Source organism: Trematomus bernacchii, unplaced genomic scaffold (genome assembly GCF_902827165.1).
Source record: "Trematomus bernacchii unplaced genomic scaffold, fTreBer1.1, whole genome shotgun sequence".
In the NCBI taxonomy this organism is placed as follows: Eukaryota; Metazoa; Chordata; class Actinopteri; order Perciformes; family Nototheniidae; genus Trematomus; species Trematomus bernacchii.
Genome location: NW_022987739.1, coordinates 4115985 through 4139417, shown reverse-complemented (window position 1 = coordinate 4139417; position 23433 = coordinate 4115985). Strand labels below are relative to the sequence as shown.

Genomic DNA, 23433 nt, shown 5'->3' with positions numbered 1-23433 from the left:
TGCAAAGGGAATTTTTGTTTTGCCTGCATTGTCTTCAGATCAGTGAGGATTTAAGTATTCAGACAAGTTATCTCAACACCACCAACGTCTTAACTGATAAGAGACAAACACTTCTCTTTTTTGTTAATCTGAGGTGGCAAAGATTTATTTGACACATACACAACAAATGTCAGTTCTTACACTTTACTCATATCAGATATGCTTTACTCTTTTTGTACTACTACTACTTGTAAAACTACTGCTTCTACTTTTAATACTACTGCTTCTACTTGTAATACTACTACTACTACTACTACTATTACTTTTAATACTACTACTGCTGCTTCTACTTGTAAAACTACTGCTACTACAACTACTTTTAATAATACTGCTTCTACTTTTAATAATACTACTACTACTGTTTCTACTTGTAAACACCACATTATAATGCAACTACTGTATTCAAAGAAAACGAAATGCATGTGTTTACTTCATGAAATAATGGTATATTACTTAGTTTGTATACTTGAGTAATTTAATAATACAATACATGTAGGTGTTAAACTGACAGTTTCAGCAAAGGTGAGACCCCTGTGTGGGCACGCCACTGACACCACGACTCTATCAAGATCAAGGGGGCCAGTCAGACACTTTTCATGTGACAGCAGAGGTGGACAATCAGAGTTAAAGACAGGAAAACAACACAGACTGAGAGAAAGCTAAGAAGAGGAGAGGGTAGGACCGAAAAAGCGACAAGCGTTTACGAGCCCCCCTGTTTATGAACATCCATCTCACGACGCAGTCTCAAAGGACAGTTCACTGCGTTAAGTTGGGTATTAGCACCGGGTGAGAGCGAGATAATTCTGCATTAGGTCGTTGGCTCCTCTGCGGACAGAGGACTTTCTGCACAAAGCAGCTAAAAGGTAAAATCTTGAGTTTATTTTCAAATCAAAAAGGGATTTGGACCATGTGTGTCAGTTAATGTATTCAAGAGAGGAGATAGTTTAGGTATCAGTGACTTGATGATGAATGTTTTTCACACATGTATTCATCAGTCTCTTGTGCAGCCCAACGTCTCACGTGTTGAAATTGGTGTTAGAATTGGTGTTAGAATTTGAAAACTTGTATAGCCATTATAACAATTTCAAATATAAGTGAAGCTTCTCACATTTCATATTTGTATTGAATATCAAAATCAATTAATAAAGAGTAGGTTAACAGGAAATGTTTATGATTGTTTGAGGAAGAGGAAGTATTTCTACCTTGTAAATATCAAGATAAATTACAAGGAGGTAAAATATTGATTATGTTTTTATAACATGACTAACTGGGTAGAGTACTGAACATTCAAAATATATATGAAACCATAATAATCTTGATAGATGAACAGGAAACCGAAGGTCAAAATGTTATCTGGTTATCTGGTTGTTTAGCAGAGCTGCAACTAACTATTGTTAATCAATTGATTATACTCTTGATATTTGATCTATAAAAAGTCAAAAAAGTCAATCCGAGTTACTCAAAGTCCAAGATAATATCTTAGATGTCTTGTTTTATCAGCCTCAAACCCAAAGATATTTAGTTTAATGACATAAAACAGAGAAAAGCAGGAAATATGAGACATTAAGCATTCTCATTTGCATGAAGAATTACCTTAAAAGTTACTCAACTATTAAAATAGCGATTACAATTGATTTACAACTGGAAAATGATCTGAGATTATCTTAAAAGAAATCAACGTTCATTTTGAGGATACCAGAAGGAGCTCCTAACACAAAAGTTTGTCGTGTAAAGTGTACGCCGTATTACTGAGTGAAAAAAAGTAGAATGATGTCAGAGTAAAGCTCTACTGTGATAAATACATTAGAAAGCTGATCATGTGTGACAGGCATGTTCATCCCAATTTGATGATAATAATACAAATATACCGTTCATAACATTGATGTCCAACACACAACATGAGTGAACAGTTTACGTTTTTTGTTGTTGGGCCTTATTGGAGTTAATATCTGTGCACAAGTATCACACAAGTCACAAAGGTTTCTTACAGGATATTTTGGTCCTGGTTGCATAACACAATGTTCGAAGTCTCACATTATGGTCGGCTGCAAACACCGCATGAGAAACAGCGTTTAAATTTTCATAACCGTTATAAATGCCGCAACCACCATTTTCCAAACTCAGAGATACAACAGCTCTTGTACTTTACCGAATAAAAGCTACAAAAGTTATTTTACTATTTCAAGGAGTTCGGTCTTGTTGAAATTCCACAACCCTTTATATAGACAAGCTGGTATAGAGCTGTACATCTCAGACTGATGATTTAAAAGAAAACAAAGTATTAATCAGCCTCCTACAGTACACTATGTTGATAAAAGAAAATAGGATAATTGGTTAAAAGCAGAATCTTGAACTCAATAAATATATTTGATATGATGGTGTTCAACCATGCATTAATACATGATGGTTTAGGACCACATTTTCTTCATACAAACACTTGTTTCCTCTTTTTATGATGCCGTAAATACATTACAGGTATTTCCCCATCAGTTTCAAAAGTAAATGTTATATTTCAATGTTGCCTTCCATTTACAATATATGACGAGCGCAGGACAAAGTTTGAATTATGAATTAATAGCAATGCCCTTCAATGAATTGATGCGTTTAACAGAACATTCTAGTCAATAACTATGTGAAAAAACATTATTCCCTCAAGAGAGCATCCGATGTACTTTAACTTCCACAATGGCAGTTAACAATAGACATGAACATAGAAGAGGGAAGGCCACAAAATGACCAAATTCCTTCTCCTAAAAGGTAGTTGTTATAACAGTAGCTGCACAACAGCAGATGGTTAGGTATGAGAAAACGGATAGACTCAAAAAGAAGAAGTTAGAGAGTTCCTTACTAAAAAGCAGGCGGGCTATAATTAGTCAATAAGAAACAGGTGCACATGTTGAGCAGAGTAGAAAGCAGGCCGAGCCTCAAGAGAGATTTCATTCAGGAACCCACTCTTTTTTTCTTTCTCTCTCTCTGTCTCCCTGTGTGATTATTGTTTTCTCTCTTCCTGCTGTTGCTTTTTTGGGTTTGCTAGCACATCATACAACGCTAAGTCTTTGTGTCACGCATATGCAGGTGTACATGTCACTCAGACAAACACATTCGGGCTTCGGGTCCTCGCTCTTGTTGGGCATATGCTTGAATATTTTTAACCTGATGTGTGTTCTAACCACCGCAGGGGCTGCATGGCCTCTTTGAAACTTTTGTTTTGATGCTTTTAGCAGACCGACTGGCACGTCAACATTTGACTTTAAGGCCTGTGAATATGCTGAGAAGTTACTGAGTGTGAATCACATAACTACAAATGAGAAGTTACTTAGAAAAAGGACACTGCATGAGAATGTTTGAGGTAATAGACCGTGAGGTTATGGTTTGAGATTTGGTTCCTCATGTGTGAAATCCTGAGCGACAGTTTATTTCACAGTTCCTTTCTGAGGTGACGCATGTAGCTGCAATAGAGTGCAGCATGATGTCTGATTAGAAATTAACTTTATCCGTTGTTAGAATAAGAACAAGGTGTGAGGAGAACATCAATGAGGTAAAAGGCACGTGTGTAAGCGTAAAGTGTGTGTGGGTCAGTGTGAGTTTCTGCTTATTGCACGCACACAGAGGGCTGGCTGTGGTTTTCAACACAATGCTCATCTTTCTTGCACAGCTTCCCATGAAACCAGCCACAAACCTACACAAATGAAAGAGATTGTATTAGAAGCTTCATGCATTACTCTCAGACCTGTTATTCAATAATGTCTTCCAGTTAGATTTTTACGTTCTGCCGTATGTCACATTGCGGACAAACCTTTACCGACTGCTTTTTCTCCCCACAGTTTCGAAGAGTAAAGAGAGGCAAGTAGATAAAAGAGATGGAGTAGGGGGAAGTGGTGACTGGGTGGATAAAGTGAGAAACACAAAGACTGTTAGACTCAAACTCAACTACAGAAAAGTCTTGATGACAACCTGTATATCATTTCTATAAGACAAGCTCAAGTATCCCCACTTCACTCAACTGAATCATATGCTAGGTTCAATATCAATACTCAAAAATGCTATCTGGAATATCAAAAAATGCTGTATCATTTAAACAAATTTACTTTGCAAAGTGACAAGGTTTCTGCATAATTCTAAGTACATTTTGGAGTGAACTTAACCTGCATAAAGTGAGCTCTCAACAACCTGTGGTGCTGATTAGTACATTAGCCTCTGTTTGACATATGTAACTATGCATGTTGCAGCAGAAACAACTACATATTTACGAGAATATTGATAACAACACATTTTCTCAGTCTGCTTGTTTCCCATCACATTCTTTCGTGTGGTCTAGACGGGTAGAAGGTGAGGTGAGGTGAGGTCAGGAAGGGGGAGGTTTGAATGCTGGAGGCGCTAGACAGAGTAGGCGCAACTGAGTGGGCTGTTGTAGCTTCTGGAGCTTTTCTGAGAGAAAACACATATGCACAACCTCATAGTAACTTTCTACCCATTGGCGATTTCTTGCTAAAATGGCCAGAGTCCTTTTGACATACAGGTACAGAATTTTTTTTTTTTAATGTATTGGCCAAGGTGCATGTGGGTTTTCAGTCTGCGACGGAAGATGTGTGGGCCGAAATCACCCCTGTTTCGACTTATTCTATCTCAACACAATTCAATTAGATTTTTACACTCAAAACCAACAGATGCAGTACTTGAATACATTTTTCAACATGACTCATTGTTCATCATGACCCTTTTTCCCCTTTTAAAGACAGCTGTGGATATCACGTGTCTACAGTCTCTCAGACTTCAGCCGTCACCGCATTCAGAAATACTACGGTGCTTTCATCGAAGGCAAACCAAGATAAGAAGAGGTAAATGCAAATCAGATAAGGTTACTATTATACAAGACGGTATTACTCAACCTCCCACAGAAGACTCACAACTTTCCTTTTGATTTCAGGTTGGTTGTTACTCCCTTTTGCATCTAGCATGGACACCCTGTCGTCACTCTTACATGGAGGCCGAGATGGTCATATTTTACAAGTGACAGAGGGATTGGGTCATAAGGGAGCTCGTCGCAAAAGAGAGTTCATACCTGACGAGAAGAAGGATGACCTCTACTGGGAGAAACGAAAGAAGAACAACGACGCAGCCAAGCGGTCTCGGGAGAAGAGAAGGATGAACGACTATGTGCTGGAGACTCATCTCCTGTCCATGAAAGAAGAAAACACCAGACTTAGTGCTGAATTAATGGCCATCAAACTGCGCTTTGGCCTGGTCCCCTCTGCAGCCTACACTGCTCACCCAAACCCCCACCTGCACACACACCACCAGGCCCTTCAGAGGGACTATTACTGGGGTGGCAGAGACCCTGTGATGCCCAGACACCAACCACCTCACCCTCTCTTCATCCCTGCTTATGCCCTTCATGCCATGAGAGGCTATTCATATTTGAACGCGTCCAGTACTACGGGTTCTGGCTTCCTATCTCCCCTTCTCCTCTCTCAAGATCTCCTGCACTCATCCCGTCCTGGAGCTCCCCTCCTGAGGCCAATTCCTACCAAAGTTGCTTCAGATGAGGATGAGGAGCAGCAGGACCCTGGGGTGTTGTCCCGGTCCTGGCCATCTCCACCTGGCAAAATCACCTCCAGAGGGGATAGAAACTACTCTCCAACCAGACAATACATGTCCGATTGACAATCGATTCCTAGATCCTTGCTCCGATACTGATACCTGTATTCCTCGGTTACAGCCTAAAATGCTGGATCTGGTATTGGTGGAGTATGAGAGTCCATTCAGTAAAACGATATAATGTTATCTTATCATTTATCAGCTAAACTCACTGCCCTCTTCTCTACTGTGCTTATTCAACTCTCACCAGAGATGAGTGTGACAAATATTCAGTTGTTTGGCATTCATTTTTTGTGTATGTTTTTGTAAATGTTTTACAAAGCTTTAACCTGAGCAATGCTTTACAACAATGATCACAGCCATATAGGATTAGTATTATACAGCTGTTAAAATAATAATAATCATATATTTCAGTTTTTAAAGTCCAGGTATCGATAAGTAAAATAAATTCCATCGGAACTTCTCTATCCAAAAACACAAAGGTTTGTCCACTCTACATATTGACTGAGAAACTAAATTCTTAAATTTCGCTTTATTTACAGTCATATTTTCCTGCTGACTGTAATTCAAGAGCTTTATTTTTGTTAATAAATAGTGCATAATGCATTCAAAGAAGCACTGTTACAAAGTAACACACTACAGCCACATTAAGAACATTACGGCAGAAAATGTAAGTAGGTGTTCAAATAGATTCCAATCAGGTATAAGTTCAAACCACACATCAAAAAAAATAGAGCTCTGAAACTACTTCAGCTTTTCTCTGCGAGCGCTCTAATGACAAAGTTGAGAAGATGTCGAATTGTGTGTTATAAAGATTACAGCTCACTTAGGACTAGACTAAAAACTATCCAACCAATCCAAGCTGCACAAACAATTTCCTTTTTAACAATTGAAAAGATCTTACAATGCACATTTCTTTTGATTTTAAAAAGACAAACCCATTGACTTAAAAAAAAAGGACATCACATGGTTTCACTTGCCTACAACCTCCCTTAAAATGGAAACAGTGAAGTGTGATGAGGCATTTCTTTGGGTTTCCTGTGTGGGCAGAACTAGTCACCTTCCTACATAAAGTGTGTTTGAATCTTCTAATATTCCAATAAGCTTGGGGATGACATTTTGTTAAATATGTATACAACATTAAAAGCTTAAAACAACTAAATATTTAAGTCTACATTGTTTTTTTACAAACCTGATTGTTAATAATGTCGGAAAATCTCTCCTCACTTCCTCCATAACCCAAAATCTAATGTTTAAATCACCATGTCACTTGCTTTCCTGAACAGAAAAGGACATAGAAGCTGTGTCTTCATACAGAGGCTAACTCTTCAGTGCTCTGCAGCCTCAGGGAGACTGAAGGCTTGTTGAAAATATATAGTCCCCGGTCCAGAGAACAACAGTAAAGCTATTGCTTTAGGTAACACAGACTGTAGCTTACGGCTCTCTTCTTCCAGTTGACATCTGTTGTTTCTTTCAGTTTATTTGTGAGTCAGCAACCCACCGGGGCTACAGCTGGTTTCTGGCTCTTTGCCTGACAGCACTGATGGCGAAATTGCTGCTCGCTCAGAGAAATTCTGGAGTGTAGGCACGAGAGAGCAGCTGACTACAAAGTGTTTTAGAAATATATAACAGTTGTGTTTAAGGCCAGGACTATCAAACATTTCTTATCATGTTTTAAAAAATTGGAGGTGGTACAATCTGAGGGGTGGAAGTAACAAAAATGATTTGATAAAATGGAGCTGATAATATTGCATGAAAATAGAGGGGTATCGGTACATGGATGTGGAATGAAAAATAAAATAATAAATTGTTGAGTGTTTTGGATATTTAAAACAGACGTGATAAGATAAAAACAGCTCCATGTTTAACATGTTATCATTCAAATGTCTTTCTTCCACACCTCATATTTAAAAGTGTCATTTTCTATGTTACAAGGCCAATTGATTTACCTTTACAGGCATTAGAAACTTAAGGTATAAGTTGTTTATGTTAGTCTGAGAAGGTGGTAGTCTTTGTAGACACACCATGAGTGCTAAATGTTCATACAGGTACCCTCAAACTACTGTTTTAATTCCCTTACATTATTTATATGTAACTGTTGCATTTAGTGTGTTTTTATAACCCTTAGCTTCTACCTCATTTAGAGTTCAGCAAATGAAGATGTCGTGTTTTTAGCTTAACTCCTAAAAAGCAGCTAGCATACACTTCACAATGCTAACAGCTAGGAACACACATTTTTACTTCTTGAAAATGTTATTGTAATTAAGTCAAAGTGAGATATATACTTACAAGTCCGAAGAGGGCCAAACTGTACATGTTGGTCTTCTACTTTGGATGTTTGAAAACCTTTTAAACCCGTTTATTGTGCTGTAATCCCAGTTAGGAGCCTGTGAGCTGAGGAGCAGGAAGTGTTAGCCGAGGCTAATTTCATTAGAATCTTGTCGTCGCCATCTTTAATTGTAAAGGTTCACCTGACCTATCGGCAAAGGGCTTTACCGTAAGTGCGTTTCAGTTTTTATTTTCCTTTATGTATTCAAGAATATAATATCATAGGCTACTGTATATTTTGTGTACAAACAAGTTTACAGTGAAGAGTAGAGTAGGGAATCAAACAGCCACCTGTGTGATTCCGGTAATCGGGAAGGATTCTTTAAAATAATTTGAATATGGGCATTCTTTTGTTTTTGTTTTTATATAAATGTTACTTTACCAAAACAAAGCTTGCCAAATAAATGTTGGTGTGACTGCTTTCGTCTTAATAGTGGTTCAAATCTCTGCTTTCTGTGATTACCAAAAGCCAGTATTTTTTTAAGTGAGGGCCAGGGAAAGTTTACTTTTATCTATAGGCTTGGTCAAAGGTGTTCTAATTTAACATATGTAAAACTTGTAGAATTTGCATTTACGAGGCTACATTTCTAAAATAGTTCTATAATATCTCTTGTGTTGTTCTTTCACATAAGACTATAGAAGTTGAAAAAGGCTGTGTCCTTGCTGGGTAGGCCATGCTGCATTATTATGCTTTTGTTAGGGTAAGATCCCAGTCCAAGAAAGCTAAAATACTGTTAACTTGAAGTTGATATAAATATAGTTGAAATCCCTCTTGGCACCTCAGACTCCCTAATGGCCCAGAGCATAAGCCCTGAGCATTATGTTTCTTATTAAACAGAATTATAATGTGAAGACATGGCAGTGATCCAGTGTTGTTCCTGTTCATTGCTACTACTGGTATGCAAGGAAAGACATTAATATTAAAACATGAAAATGGTAAGTGTCCTTTTGCAATTAAATCTACATCTGGCTGATCTTTGGTGTCAATGTTAAAAGGCTGCTCAGTTTTTCTTTCTGTTTTTTAACCAAAACTCAGAAGTCTGGCCCTGTTTTCAGTTATAAGAGGCCAGGGATCTTTGCATTTAGTGGCCATGAACTACAAAAATAAATCAAGTTTTGATGGATACAAATCCTTTACTTGGCCGTTTTACTTCTTCTCTACAAGATTTATTTAATTCAAATGTTGCAACCTCACCATCACCAGCACGTCAATGTGGCAGATAATTCACTGCACCTCACCAGTCACCACTGAATCTTGTGAAACTAATGAATAAGTTCAGAAACCAAAACTAAACAGTGTGTGATGGGTCTAAGTTGCAAATAGAGATGAATTGCATGACATTTAAGTTATTATGGCAAACTAACTGTAAGTCATAAAGAGACATTTATAAATCTGGGGTTCATCAGCAGCTGATATGAAATACATCAGAGTAAGAGGGATTTATTTGGTTTCATTATCATCCAGTGTATTTAAAAGGAGTACCTTGATGGAAATATGTGCACTCTCTATTCTCAGGTTTATAGTTTGTTCTGCAACTGCTAACCACTACAATCCCATTTAGACCACCAACGTTTCAACACCATGGTAACAGAAAAGGTGTGACTACTACCCACACACACACCCACCCACACACACACACACACACACACACACACACACACTTAGTTACATCATTTCAATTGCCCATCATTGTTCCCATGTATATCTGGAAATAGCTCTAGAGAAGTAGAGATTATGCCTGTTAAAGTGCATTCTGACATTTCCCCTCTAAACCAAATAAGAGAGACAGTCTACTCAAAGTAAATGAAATACATTATGAATCCATCGTAATAATGACATGTTAAAGTCTAACGTGTCTCTAATGCGTGTTGATGACACATCTCTCGGTGGTTCATCTGAAATGTTGGTGACATGTGATAATTCCTCTTCAGAGAGTTGAACCTTCTCAGCATAGAAGACAACAGTCAACTCTTAACAAAGAGGGGGGGGAGTTTCAGATGTTTTATTTAGGATTACAAAAAAAAATGGAATCACAGTGATTTCCAGTAAAAGAGAAGAATCATTTAATAATTTCCTGATCAAATTTAATGTAGTTTGGCTAAATGTCTAGCTAGGATGGGAGTTTCTTGAAATCTTCACCGGAGAGTAACATTTAAATAAAACTGCAGTGTAATGCACATCAATAATTTAGTATATCATTAAGTGAATCATAAATGGTTTCTTCTAACTAAACAAAGCTGTGGCCACAAGCAACAACTCGTGGTCTCAGTCACTCATGGTCTCTTATCTACAAAAAGGGCAGCTTTGAGAAGAATCATGTTCAGACATTTAGCACCTTTTTTTCACACATTTTAAGTGGTTAACAAGATGGTCTCTTATCTTTTGCTGTTAGAACACTGACTTTTGCTATTAGAAGAGACTTGAATAAATGAGTTGAGAATCATAACAGATTCTTCAATACAGGGATAGTAGTATATGATACAATTAAGACCCCACATCATATAATATGCATAAATATGCATATTGGACTTGGATTTGACCTGAAACACATAGTTCAGTACAGTTAAGGTTTATTTATATGCATACATTACATATGCTGGGAAGGCTTGATTTTGGATCAAGACAAAAAGAAAGCGATGATATAAGTGACACCTGAGGCATCAGAGGTGCAAAAACCACGGGCTCGAGGTGTTGGGAAAAAGCAATATGTTAAGATGAGTCATATTCGGGTATCGGAGGGTGCTAAAGTGTCGAGCACCAAGAGAGCGGATCATGTGTGAATCCTTGAGGGGCCTTTCTTGGCCTGGTTTAGATCCCCTGGTATCATAAGATGGTGGTCATTAAAAAGCAACACAAAGTTAATAGTGTCATCTGCATTTGGTGAAATATTTCTTAGAGGTCTGTTCATATGGTGGCAATACCCCCACCCACAGGGCACGAGCTGTCGCTGACTGATGATCGTGATGTATGAATCATGTGCTCGGACTTTCGTTGTGACTGAATCCTTATAGGAGATGTTGTGTTGTCAAATATTTGAATGCAACTAACTAGACCATGAGGTCTACTTGGTAGTCATTTTTAAGTCAAGTTTTAACATCACAAGTTGCATATTGGACTTGGATCTTAGCGGGACTCATCATTCAGTACAGTTTAGGCAAACATTTAAGGTAAGAAACAATAATCAAAACACATTTGGGTGGATGCACTTTAAAAATGATATAATTGGAACAGATTTAAATACATATAAGAGCACTGGGGGCAGAGCATCTTCCTCTTTTACTCTACTTCCTCATCAATGTTTGCTGAAGTGTATATACGTTTTAATTAGTCTTTTATTGACCTTTTACCAGTCAGAACATCAGTACACTGTAAACTAACTTCACCCACTGGGCTTACTTCAGTTTTATAAGTTACACTGATTCCAATAAATTCAACTTAAACACAAAACGAACAGTCTGGATCCATAAACACATAAAACCAAGAATGCAACACTATTTCTTTGTGCTCACAAAAATGTGTTTTATTTTTGTAATTTTTGTTATGATGAATGCATAGAAAATGAACAATAATAACTCTTCTCATAAAGTCTATGCAGTATTTATACAAACATCACTAACTTGAGTGAATCATGAAAGTATATCTTAATGTGGCATGTACATGGGACATCCATCCATTTGATTAAAACATTTAAATATGAAGAACTCCTGGAAATAAAATACAAATTTGCAACACTATTTCACAGTGACGGGGTCACAGGTGTATGTGTATATGTCGGTGTTGCGTGACCAGATGACTACTATAAAAATGGGACAGGGCAAAGACATCACCATAGCAGACATTAAGCATGCTTTATAAAGAGTGTGCTTCATTTTTATAAAACAGTACAATACAAAACAGTCTAGCACAATTTCCAGACACAATGGTTTTCATATTTACAGGATGATATCAGAAGAGGACAATGAACAGTATCTTGTTGTTTTACACTTCTAAAACTTAACTGATGTCAAATCAGTCCGGTAACATATTTACAGTTCATAATTATTAAGTCCATATTGTGAATTTAATCTGTTAAAATTGTTGTGCGTTGTATATGTGTATGAACAAAACATTTTTTAGGTTTGTTTGTGTGTTTGTCAGCAGGACTACGGAAAATATACCTGCCAGACTTTCATGAAACTTAGTGAAAGAGCATAGGCCAAGGAAGGAATCAATTTATTTTGAAATACTGCAGGTCAAATTCCATTAAAAGTGTAGACTGCAGTACCGTCTCTGAGCGACAGAGGGCAGCAGAGTAACACTGTTACAGCTGCAGAATATTTGTTCCCAACTCCGACAGAGATATTATTTGAGGTGAGAATATTAACAGGAACTCATTGTGCTCACTCTCACTAAGCTTTGTCTGACTCTGAACTATGAAGGACACTGCATTACTCCCAGTTTCTGCCTTTCATAAAGTATTGAAACTACCACAAATTGCTTTGCAAGGCCCAACACTGACACATACGTACGTGCCAGGACTAACTATTAATCCTAAGGAACAAAATACACTGATTTACATTCTTTGTATTATTTTAATCAATATATTTGAAACAGTTTGGAATCATCTACATAACCATTGTTACTTTTACAAAATGCTTTGCAGTTTATCAGGATGTTGTTACAAGTTACCATCCAGCCTTTTGTTTTATTGAAGCGATGTCACCTTCTCTAGCTCTCCTCCCTCTGTTACATTATGACCTTCATCATATTTTAATTGTACGCCTGCGTGACTGAAAGTCCTGAAGAGAACCCACTTAACATCTCACTGGTCAGTCTGGTTCCCCACTGTCATCTACAACCAAAAATAGACAAGTGAGCGGAACATTTATGTAAACGCCCTTCATAATTTGTTCTGTGAGCTCAGGGATTTGAGGACATGATAAGGTGGATTGGACATCAATGATGTCAAACAGATATTTTAACAGTAGAATTACAGTAGAATTGAAACATCGGTTTGATCACAGTACTATAAACAATCACAAGAATGTCAATGATAACAAAACATATAATACATCCTATACAGTATATATATATATATATATATATATTCATTCTACCTATACAGTATGATATACTCAGCTTAGGGATGAACGCATCCCAACAAGTGTTAAATATACAAATAATACACAAAGTAAGAAGCCAACTCTGTACATGCGTTTTTCTTTTACAAACGTTTTTTTTGTATACCAGGAGGATAGAACAGTGTACTGAATAAACAATTGAAAACCTAACCGGCAGAATGCTGTCTGTGATTGAAACGGCTTGGACCAACGTTTAGTGGTATCCAATGAGAAGTCACTTCCCTTCACCACATTTCATGGTGCTTTTCCAGTCAAATTGGCAGTGTTGCAGAGTCTAATGTAATCTATACAAACCTAACATCAGCAAAAAATAAGCGCTTCTGTATTTATGTGACAAAAGTGCTCTAAAGTCCTGACTGTAAATACGTCTAAATATGCAGTATATAGCTGGAACTCTTCAAATACATATTGGCAAGTTATTGGCATTCCTTGAGCACCACCTTGTTATAATGTATTCATGAGTTTGGAGACCTTGCATCACCTCAGATGGAGCAGCGAGATGAAGAGGACAGAGTTCCTTGTAGGGCAGGAGGATTGAGTTGGCAAGAGATTTGTCGAGGTTAAAGACTGGTGGGACTGATTTTGTTGCTTTTAACAGTCTATTCGAGACATCTTTTACACATTAATGATCCAGGTTTCTTCTGCAAATAAATGACAACGCACAACTAAGCAATAGAAATACACGTATCAAATCCATGCAGATTTTCTTGATCTCATACTGCATATACAGTAGTTTTGGTAACAAACCTTTTCCTCAATAAAATGTCCTATAAATAACAGTATTAAATGATTTTCAAGCACAAAGTCTAATCCAGTGTCTTGTCCCTTTAGCTTGAAACTGCTTGTAAACAACACTAATGAGAGAAACAGTCCAGAATAATCAAATCATTTTCATGTTGAACTTGCGTGCCCCACCCTGCCCTCCACTGGCAGCGGGTCCATCCACCTTTCTGAAGGAATACTCCACTGAGAAATTGTTCTTGTGCTGCCCTCTGCCTCGACTCCACACAAAGAGCAGAATGAAACAGAAGAGAACCACCCCCAGGAACATGATACAGCCCATAGCCGTGGATATGAGGATGGTCTGTAGGTCCAAAGTAAACTTCAAGAAGACTCTGGTGTCATTCAGATTCGTGTCATTAAGGTCTCCAGCATAATACGTGCGGTTGGCCATAAGAGCTGCATCTAGAGGCAGCCCACTGACTGTAAGTGTGGCAAAATAGGTGTCATTGCCACCAGCATTGCTAGCTATGCAGATGTAGGTCCCACTGTCTGTCACCTGTGCGTATCGTATTTCTAAAGTGCCCTCTGGTAACACTGTGAGGCGGCCACTGCTCTTTGTGGTGATGCGGCGGCGTTGAGGAGAGATCCAGAATATCATCGGTGCCGGCTCACCTTCTGCTTTGCAAATGAAAGACACCACCTGTCCCTCACGGGCAGTAACCTGCTGCAGTTTCCTGTTGCGGATTTTGGGCTTCTGGCAGGTAAAGTGATCAAAGAGAGCTGAGTCGGAAAAAGCGTTAAGCGCCCGTCCCTGCACCTCCACGGGCGACATGCACACTGGGGAGGCGCCGTCAAAATTAAGGGTCTTCCTGCGCTGGAGGATCCATAGCAAGCGGCAGTCGCAGGCCAGAGGGTTCCCGTCCAAACGCAGCGTCTCCAGAGTGTTGACGGACTGAAAGGCTCCCTCTTCCAGGGACACCAGGCCGTTATTGGAGAAGTTAAGAAGACGGATGGACCTAAGACCACCAAGCGCATATGGCTGCACCACCACCAGATTTGTGTTTACTAGATGCAGCTCCTTCAGCCTAATAAGGTCCCGCAGCGCCCAGGACTCCAGCACAGAGATGGGGTTGTGGGAGAGGTTGAGGCTGGTGAGATGTGCCAGACTGCGTAGGGCGGATGTGGGCACAGTGGTTATGTTAGTGTGAGTTATAGACAGCCAAGATAAGTTGAGACCCTGCAGGCTGTGAGGGGCAATGTGCTCCAAGAAGGGCCAGTGATCGATCTCAAGGCCCTTCAGGTTTCCCAGTTTACGGAAGTTCTGGTCCTCTAAGCTGGAGATGCTGAGGTAGCGCAGGCGCAGAGTCACCAGGTTTTGCAGGTAGGACAAAGACTGGCTGGACACAGACGTCAGGTTGCACCGCTCAATGGTTAACTCCTTCAGCCCCACTAGACCCAGGAAGGCCTTGTTGGAAATATAAACTAAATCATTGTCTCCAACTTCCAGATTTGTCAGACTCTTCAAATCTTGGAAAGTAAAGTCCAAAAGAATTACAATCTTATTCCCACTGAGGTCCAATGAAGTCAGGTTGGAGAGACGTGAGAAAGCCCCCATGGGGACCAGCTTCAGTTGGTTGCTCCTCAGTGAAAGCGACTGGAGGTTCTGGAGACTAGAAAAAGCGTTCGGTTCGAGGACACTGATCATGTTCTCACTCAGGTCCAGCTTTTCAAGACGTGTAAATGGGAGCAGGTCACCATGCTCCACCCAGCGAAGTTTATTCCCGGTGAGGTCCAGGGTCTTGGTGTCCCCTGGGATGCCATCTGGCAGTGAGGACAGGCGTTTACCGAAACAGGACACAGTCTTGAGTTTCGCAATGCAATCACAACGCTGGGGACATCCTTGAGCATGGCTGGGTGACACTGTGATCATGAGAAGCAAGAACAGGAAAGGCAGGAGCCAGCCTACATCCTGGCCCAGACTCACCCCCATGGCCCTCCTTTCCACGGCTTCCTCCTGCTCCTGTCTGGGGCTGAATCACTGGGCCAGACACCTGAGAGAAGAGAGAGAAGAGGGGAAGAGAAAAGAGAACGGGAGGGCAAAAGGGAGGATAGAGAGAATGAGAGGGAGAGACAAGGAGACCAACAGTGAGACAAATTAATTGAACTCAATTCCCCTCCAAACACTCCAAATGAGAGGATTTACTATTATAAAATATAATTGACCCGGCACAGCAGCTAAATTAAAGCTGGAGCTCAAGTTAATTCTAAAAGGACTGAGTCTTTATTCAGTTCAACTTGAAACAGTTCGATTTACAATGGGGGGACTGTGCCTCACAAGCAGTCATGCCAGCACACACAAAAAGGGAATAGCTGTGAGTCCATTCTATATTCGACAGTTGTTTTGCTCTCTAGCTATTTCATGCATTGTAAATGAAAACAGTTACATTGTAAATAGATTGTATTCATCAGACCTCATAGTGAGACAACTGAAAATGCGTAAAAAAGGAAAACAATTGCAGCCTCTCGAAACACTTCAACAGCTATTAGCACTGCAAAAGGCACACACAACGGTCCATTTATACACTGTGGGGAGGTAGAATATCAACAAATAAACTCTCTGGAGAAGAAAATACCTGCATGTAAAGATGCTAAATAAAATATGACAGTGACAATGAACAATCCAATCAACAGACTGTATCGTATGGCGCAGTATATCTTTGAGTAAATGCCTGACAAGGTCACTGGCCATAGCAGAAGGCTACGACTGAGTGCACCACAAAAGCCCAGTCCATCACATCATCTGCATAAGTCTCTGAGGCATGAGGCTTATATGAGAGGATCCAGACCTGCCTATGGGTTTCATATAACACACACACACACACGGACCTACACACACACCTACACACACCTACACGGACCTACACACACACCTACACAGACCTACACACACACACACCTACACGGACCTACACACACACACACCTACACACACACACACCCACACACCTACACACACACACACGAACCCACACACACACACACACACACGAACCCACACACACACACCTACACACACGAACCCACACACACACACCTACACACACGAACCCACACACACACACACACACACACACACACACACACACACACACCCCCACCCCACCCCCCCCCCCCCCCCCCCCTCCCCCCCCTCCGTCTGCTGGTGGCTGTTGGCAGCAGAGTGCTAATCCTTTTAAAGCCCATTGTGAAATACCAACTAGTGGGATGGTGGAGAGAAACTCCAGAAAACATATTCAATAACATCGTCATTATTGAGTGGTGAGGCTGACAGTGTGTTAAAACACTGAGCAGTGGGACTATAACTGTTTCACACATCAGGAGGTCCCTGACCTTCAATATGTGCTGGTTATGTCACTAAAATGAAACACAACATGTGCTCATTGACACAATTGTCCCCGAAAACACATTGAAACACAAATGTTACCAGAAATGTGCCGGGCCCTACTCATCAGTTACAAAGTAATAATAGACACATCTATTACTGTGAGATATAAGGAGACAGTATTAAAGGGTTTTAAATTCACAGCTGCTACTGTTACAGATGACTTCATGACAGATTTAAAGTCCCTCTCCTCCACACATTTACAATACACCCTGGCTCTGAGATGAATATTTCCATTACCCAACCTGCCGCTGAATTAAATTAACTTTCTGAACTGCTGATAGAAGGCAGGCTTAAAATGAGCAGAATATTCCTTAAACAGGCCCTATTATGCTTTCTGGGGTTTTCATTTTCCTGTAGTGTGTTATATAGGTTTTTGTGCATGGTCTGCAAAGGATAACATCTCAAAGTTCCCTCCAGAGGGAGTTTTCTTTCTCTGAAAATAAGCCCCTTTAAAAATAAGTTTAAAGCACAACATGTGGACATCTCAGATTGTTAACAAACCCATTGTTTGGATCAGAAAGGACATTGTGGAAGGCAGCAATGTACTTTGCCAACACACACTTCCATGTGTCAGATGTTGCAGCCTGACAGCCTTTCACAGGCGGCACACACATTTTGTCTATCACTGTAGTCTAACAAGGCCCACTAGAATAAGAAAATGCTATTTCTGCACTCAAAAGCAGTCCTTGTGTTTTGGTCCATTCTTTATAAATGATCATACATGAAAGCTCAGGCATTGTGTCTTGTTTTATTCCACACATTCTTCTTTCTTCTTCACAACTTGGCACCTATCCACAATGCAAGAGTATCCATAGTTCTGCAATGTAATCCTGGGCTGCTAGCCTCAAGCAGAGATGAGGAGCGGGCTACACAGATCTGCTAAATTCACTTCTTTCTAACTCCACACCCACAGATTTTCCATTTTCTGCCCAGATCCTTTTCTGTACAGCAATTTATGTGAAGAAAGTCAGTTTGAAAAACCTAACGTTGATGTGTAAACTATGTACAGTTTATATATATATATATGAGTTTCATTATATATAATCACTGAAATCAGTAACTAAAGCACTTTAAGATGCAGTGACATCTGAATGTTAAGAAGTTTCCTACGTTTATAACCATGTGTTGCAGTAAACAGCAGGTGGGCAGCGACTACAAAAGTAACCACAAACTTCCTTCCCCACAGCCCCCACCTCACATATAAAAATGTCAGTCACATGGCCAGTTTTCCTAACACATGTCTGGTAGCAGTCACTCAACAATAGGCACAGGTCAACAGCAGGTGGATGGGGCCGTGTGCACTCTGCTGTACATGATCCCCCCCGTGGGCTCCACACAGAGCTGCTGCTGCTGCTCAGGAGGCTACTGTTACCTGCTAGTGAGCTGAAGTCAAAAATAATTGTTGTTATCGTGATTGCACAGCAGGAACACAACCATAGTCTACCCTGCTGACCCTTAGCTGACACTGAAGACAGAGAGTTGAGGTACTGCTCAGAAAAGAGTGTCTTAACAACACCTTCACTCTTAGTCCTTGTACTTTACTGCAGATACGATAATACTTTATTGTCAGCTTACGTCTGACATTTTTCTTGCTCCATTTCATCCAGGAAAAATATTGAAGACAAGATACAAGGGAACAAACATTTAACAAAACATCACGATCACTGAATAAGTTGAGGTACATAAAAGCTTGCCAGTGAAGTCGCAGGATGTTCACTTTCCAATCTGCACCAGCCATGTCTGGCAGGCACAATCAATATGCAGGTCTGTTATAAACTGCACATCAGCTTCGATAGAACAATACTGTAGGTGTCTAACGTTGTCATGGAGATGCCTGCACCCCCCCCACCTACAGCTTCAAATTCTCTTCATAGTGTATTATTTTCCACACACACCTGTCCACCAGTTTCCTCCTCCGTGCGCTGACCTCACCTGAATGTCTCCGTCTGCAGCCACCTGCCTGCACAGCTGCTGCTCATTCCTTTATTAGCACTTCAGTAAATATCTAGGTTAGTATTTTCATGCAAATCTCAGAGTGGAATATTGCCTTCATGCTGTGGTACCTGTTTACTCGCTTTCCTGCCTTAACTCTACCTGCTGCATCTTCTCTGTGATCATATTTAGGTCACCTGCTGCCCAAAAACTGTGATGAAAAGAACATTTGCTGTCACTGTCCGAAAGACTTATTATATGCAAAATCATTGTCAGTGCATATTGTGTGCACTCATCCTGTAGCATTAGACAAAAGGTCAGTTTTCTTTAACTCATCATTCGGTTGCCAGGCAACATTTACTCATCCAGTACTTTCTATTAGAAAAACTGCCCGAAGTAATGCTCTATTCTGGAAAAACAGCAATATTTATACACGAGGGGGTGGTTTGAATTGAAACCGCTGTTTGTTTCTGTTAGGAATGATGCGCGGTTTAGTCACACCAGCTTTACATATTTGGGCATCTCAGCTGTTGACTTTCAAATTATTTATGTAATGACTTTGTAATGCCTCAATGCTTAAAAAGACACGGCCAGCATCACCGAATAGTTTGTTGTGGACTTTGAGTTTATGAAAGTTTAACAGCTTTCTTTACTTAGAAGAAGATCTTTTCTTGGAGGCTAATAGACCATTTTTACAGTAGACGTTTTAACTTATTATTGCAGGAAGAGTTTAACTAATAACGTTAGCAATGGCTCTGTTAAATTAAAGTGTCCCTGTAAGCCATTGCAGTGTGGAAGTGAGCCAAAATGCAAAATACAAGGAACCTAAGACTGAAATAGCTAAATGCAACTAAGCCATTATTAAAACTTGTGCTTTTGCTACAGGTACATGACAAAATGTCTGCCGTGAAAAAGGCCCTTGATCAAAGATGATGACTCTTAAAGGTGGGGTAGGTAAGTTTGAGAAACCGGCTCGAGATCGCTAGAATTTGAAAATACACAACCGGAGAAAATCTGCCACTTCCTTATAGAGCCCCTCCTCCAACACACACGAACGCGCACATGACCAATGAGGGCACGAGATAAGTTTGTGCCCCGATGGAAGGCTGACAGGCAGGTCGGCCATCCAGTTATTTTTGCCGGGCCGGCTAAAATGATTGGTCGTACTTTTTACAGTATTACGGCTTCCACAGATGACATTTTTTTATGGATTTTTTGTCAAAGCACTTAAGATATTCATTGCTATCGGGATGTTAAGAGCATTCCATGGAATATAACAAAAAGTGTATCTCGAGCCGGTTTCTCAAACTTACCTACCCCACCTTTAAGTGCAATCTAAAATATATTGGATATATTAAAGCCTGAAACATTCCATATATAAAAGGAAAAGACTCTGCCATGACAATGAAAGACAGCATGCGAGCACAGACAAACACTGTTGTTGTCTGCTCTTCAGACGCTTGAATTGCAGATCACACTAGCTTTGTGATACAAATTTAGGTGACATGTTAGCAACAAGGAACACATTTGTGTAGCCTGAAGCATTCAAGTACTTAAAAGGGAACAGAATGTTTCTGGCTAAATAAAAGCCACGGTACAGAAAGTCAAAGATTCTTTCACATCTTCTCATGCGGAAGTATCCTATGATTTCCATTTAACATTTAGGAACATTTAAAGGGGCTCTGTTACGCTTTTGGGGGTTTTCCCTTTCCTATAGTGTGTAATATAGGTTTTAGTGCATGTAAATGGCTAAAATCCCTGTGTTTCCTCCAGTTGAGTTTCTCTCCCACACACTCCCCCACTGCCTGAAACGCCTCCATAGGACTCCTTTGTTTACTTCCGTTACATAATGACATCACCATGTAACACTCGCCCTCCTATTGGCTAGCGCTCCAACACATCATACTTGATAGGCTAATGGTCAGGACATCTCTATGCGGGTGACCAATCACAACAGAGCCGGGCCAGCTAACCAATCAGAGCAGACTGGGCCTCTGGTTTCAGACAGAGGGTGAAAAGAGGTGCAGCAGCACAGGCAGTATGAGAAAAATAAAGACCTTTTTGAACAATAAAGCATGAAAACATGTCACAGTAGAGGCTCAAAATACAAATATGAAGCTGAAGACGAGCCTCATACAGTAGGGCCCCCTTAACATTTAGTAAGAGTTAAGTGACATCAACATGAATAAACAACTATGTCAGTGATATTGAGACGTGTGCTGATATACAATATTCAGCACATGTCTGGGTGTGCAGTGACTGCCATGGTATCAACAGAGTCTTCCGTCAGGAGCTGGATAAAACAACTGGGAATATGATGTTATTAAAATGTCATTAAGGAAAAGAGCAGTTGTTGATGGCCCCTTTTTTATTTTGTCGTTCCGAAAATTGCAGCTACTGTACTCATGCAAAGTAAGGCGATGATTAGTTGTTAGTGTCTTTATCTTCCTGAATGCCCCGTCTCATCTACATGCAAAGGGCCTTTATGACCCTGTCTTTAACCTGAGCCATATTTGTATTTAACTCGAATTAATCTGAATAAACAGAGTAATTTCACAATTGATCATGTGATTATAACGGTCACCTTCACAGAACAGGTCAGGCTTAAATTACCCGCTGAGGTTTTTGGGTCCACCACTTTTTTTACATTTTTACCTGTTAAACATGAGCATGTTTTAATGCTGATGTTATCATTTAGATCTAAAACGGCTGTGTTCAGGACATCGTCACTGAGCCGCTAGCATGGCTTTAGATTCTTAGTCTTGTTTTTATTATTTATAACTCCACTTTTTAGTTTATTTCTGATCCTTGTGCAACTCAATTAAAATGCTGATTAAGGCCTCCTTAATTACAGTGGAAGGTGAATTGTTTAATTGCATGAGTGGTAAGCAATCATCCAGCAATTACACCCCTCCGCTCCTACTGCCAGGTGTCCTCTCTCTGTATGGATCTCAGAGTCTGTAAAGTACAGATGGCAGAGCTGACCGGGTAAAGTCAAAGTCAAAGTCAGCTTTATTGTCAATAATTGTACATGTTGTACATCCAGAAATGTCGAAATATCGTTTCCCGCAGTCCTACAGTGTGACATATATACATCAAACAAAAAGGGCCTATATAAACATGGTATACATTAAACAAAACAAAGGGCCTAGATAACCGGGGTATACAGTTTAAAATGTTAATAATATAATTTAAGTGTTCAAAGTACAGTTTCAGTGCAGTAGCAGCGGAGATGGGCAGAAAAGTGAGTTAGGGGGTTAGAGTCCAGGACCATTTGGGGCAGGGGAGAAAGGTCGGAGGCAGGGTGGAGAGTTCAGGGGAGAGATGTCAGAGGGCGGAAGAGATGGAGGGAGGGGAGAGAGTTCAGCATCCTGACCGCCTGGTGGAGGAAGCATTCATGATGACTTCGATAATCTTCTGATTTTTTTCTTTTGCAAACACGATGAGGTTGACTTATGTTTTAGGGGAGTGGTCTCAAAATCTACTGGATGCATTGCTGCAGTTTCTTAAACAAGTATCCTTAAAGTTGAAATGCTATCATTTTGGGCATACCTTAAAGGTGGGGTATGTAATTTATTTCAGAAACACTTTTTGTTATATTCCATGGAATGTTCTTAACATCCCGATAGCAATGAATATATGAAATGCTTTGACAATAAATACATAAAAAAATGTCATCTGTGGAAGCCGTGGCGCTGTAAAAAGCACAACCAATTATTTTCACCGGCCCGGCTAAAATAACTGGATGGCCTACCTGCCTGTCATTCTTCCATCTGTGCACAAACTTATCTCGTGCCCTCATTGGTCATGTGCGCGTTCGTGTGTGTTGGAGGAGGGGCTCTGTAAGGAAGTATGAAGGAAGAGGCAGATTTTTTCCGGTTGTGTACTTTCAAATTCTAGCGCACTCGAGCTGGTTTCTCCAAAAATACATACCCCACCTTTAACTTTTAATAGTGTCTACTAGGTCAACATTTACATTTGTTATTTGATATAGATTTCTTTTTAGGCATTCTTAATTACAGTTGTAAGTGAATAGTTTAATTGCAGGAGTGGTAAGCAATCATCCAGCGATGACACCCCTCCACTTCTCCTGCCAGGTGTCCTCTCTCTCTGCGTATGGATCTCAGAGTCTGTAAAGTACAGATGGCAGAGTGGCTGACCCGGTATTCATGTGTTCTCTGACCGCAGCCCAATTACCATCCAAATCCCTGCAATGTAAGTAAGAGAGGGAGAGGGAGTGTGGCCTT

At 40.1% G+C, this 23433-nt stretch overlaps 3 protein-coding genes across 3 annotated transcripts in view; 1 reads left to right on the top strand and 2 right to left on the bottom strand.

Annotated features, from left to right (window-relative positions):
• The window catches only part of atp8b3 (ATPase phospholipid transporting 8B3), a 38113-nt gene extending 30058 nt beyond the window's left edge, over window positions 1-8055 (bottom strand). The window contains exon 1 of the mRNA XM_034147645.1: window positions 7927-8055. The gene's annotated coding sequence lies outside the window, so the exon portion shown is untranslated. The remainder of the gene's footprint in view (window positions 1-7926) is intronic.
• nfil3-4 (nuclear factor, interleukin 3 regulated, member 4) lies at window positions 612-6584 on the top strand. Its single transcript, XM_034147650.1, has 3 exons — window positions 612-902; window positions 4775-4877; window positions 4967-6584. The coding sequence occupies exon 3, from the start codon at window positions 4996-4998 to the stop codon at window positions 5701-5703; it is 708 nt and encodes a 235-aa protein (XP_034003541.1). The 5' UTR covers window positions 612-902; window positions 4775-4877; window positions 4967-4995; the 3' UTR covers window positions 5704-6584.
• Window positions 8056-13212: 5157 nt separating the features above from the next.
• lingo3a (leucine rich repeat and Ig domain containing 3a) overlaps window positions 13213-23433 on the bottom strand; it is a 35161-nt gene continuing 24940 nt past the window's right edge. The window contains exon 2 of the mRNA XM_034146432.1: window positions 13213-15860. Coding sequence (XP_034002323.1) covers window positions 13967-15799 — 1833 coding nt within the window. The 5' untranslated portion in view covers window positions 15800-15860 and the 3' untranslated portion in view covers window positions 13213-13966. The remainder of the gene's footprint in view (window positions 15861-23433) is intronic.

Coding starts and splice junctions, on each gene's coding strand:
- nfil3-4 (XM_034147650.1), top strand. CDS start 4,996: ATGGACACCCTGTCGTCACTCTTACATGGAGGCCGAGATGGTCATATT.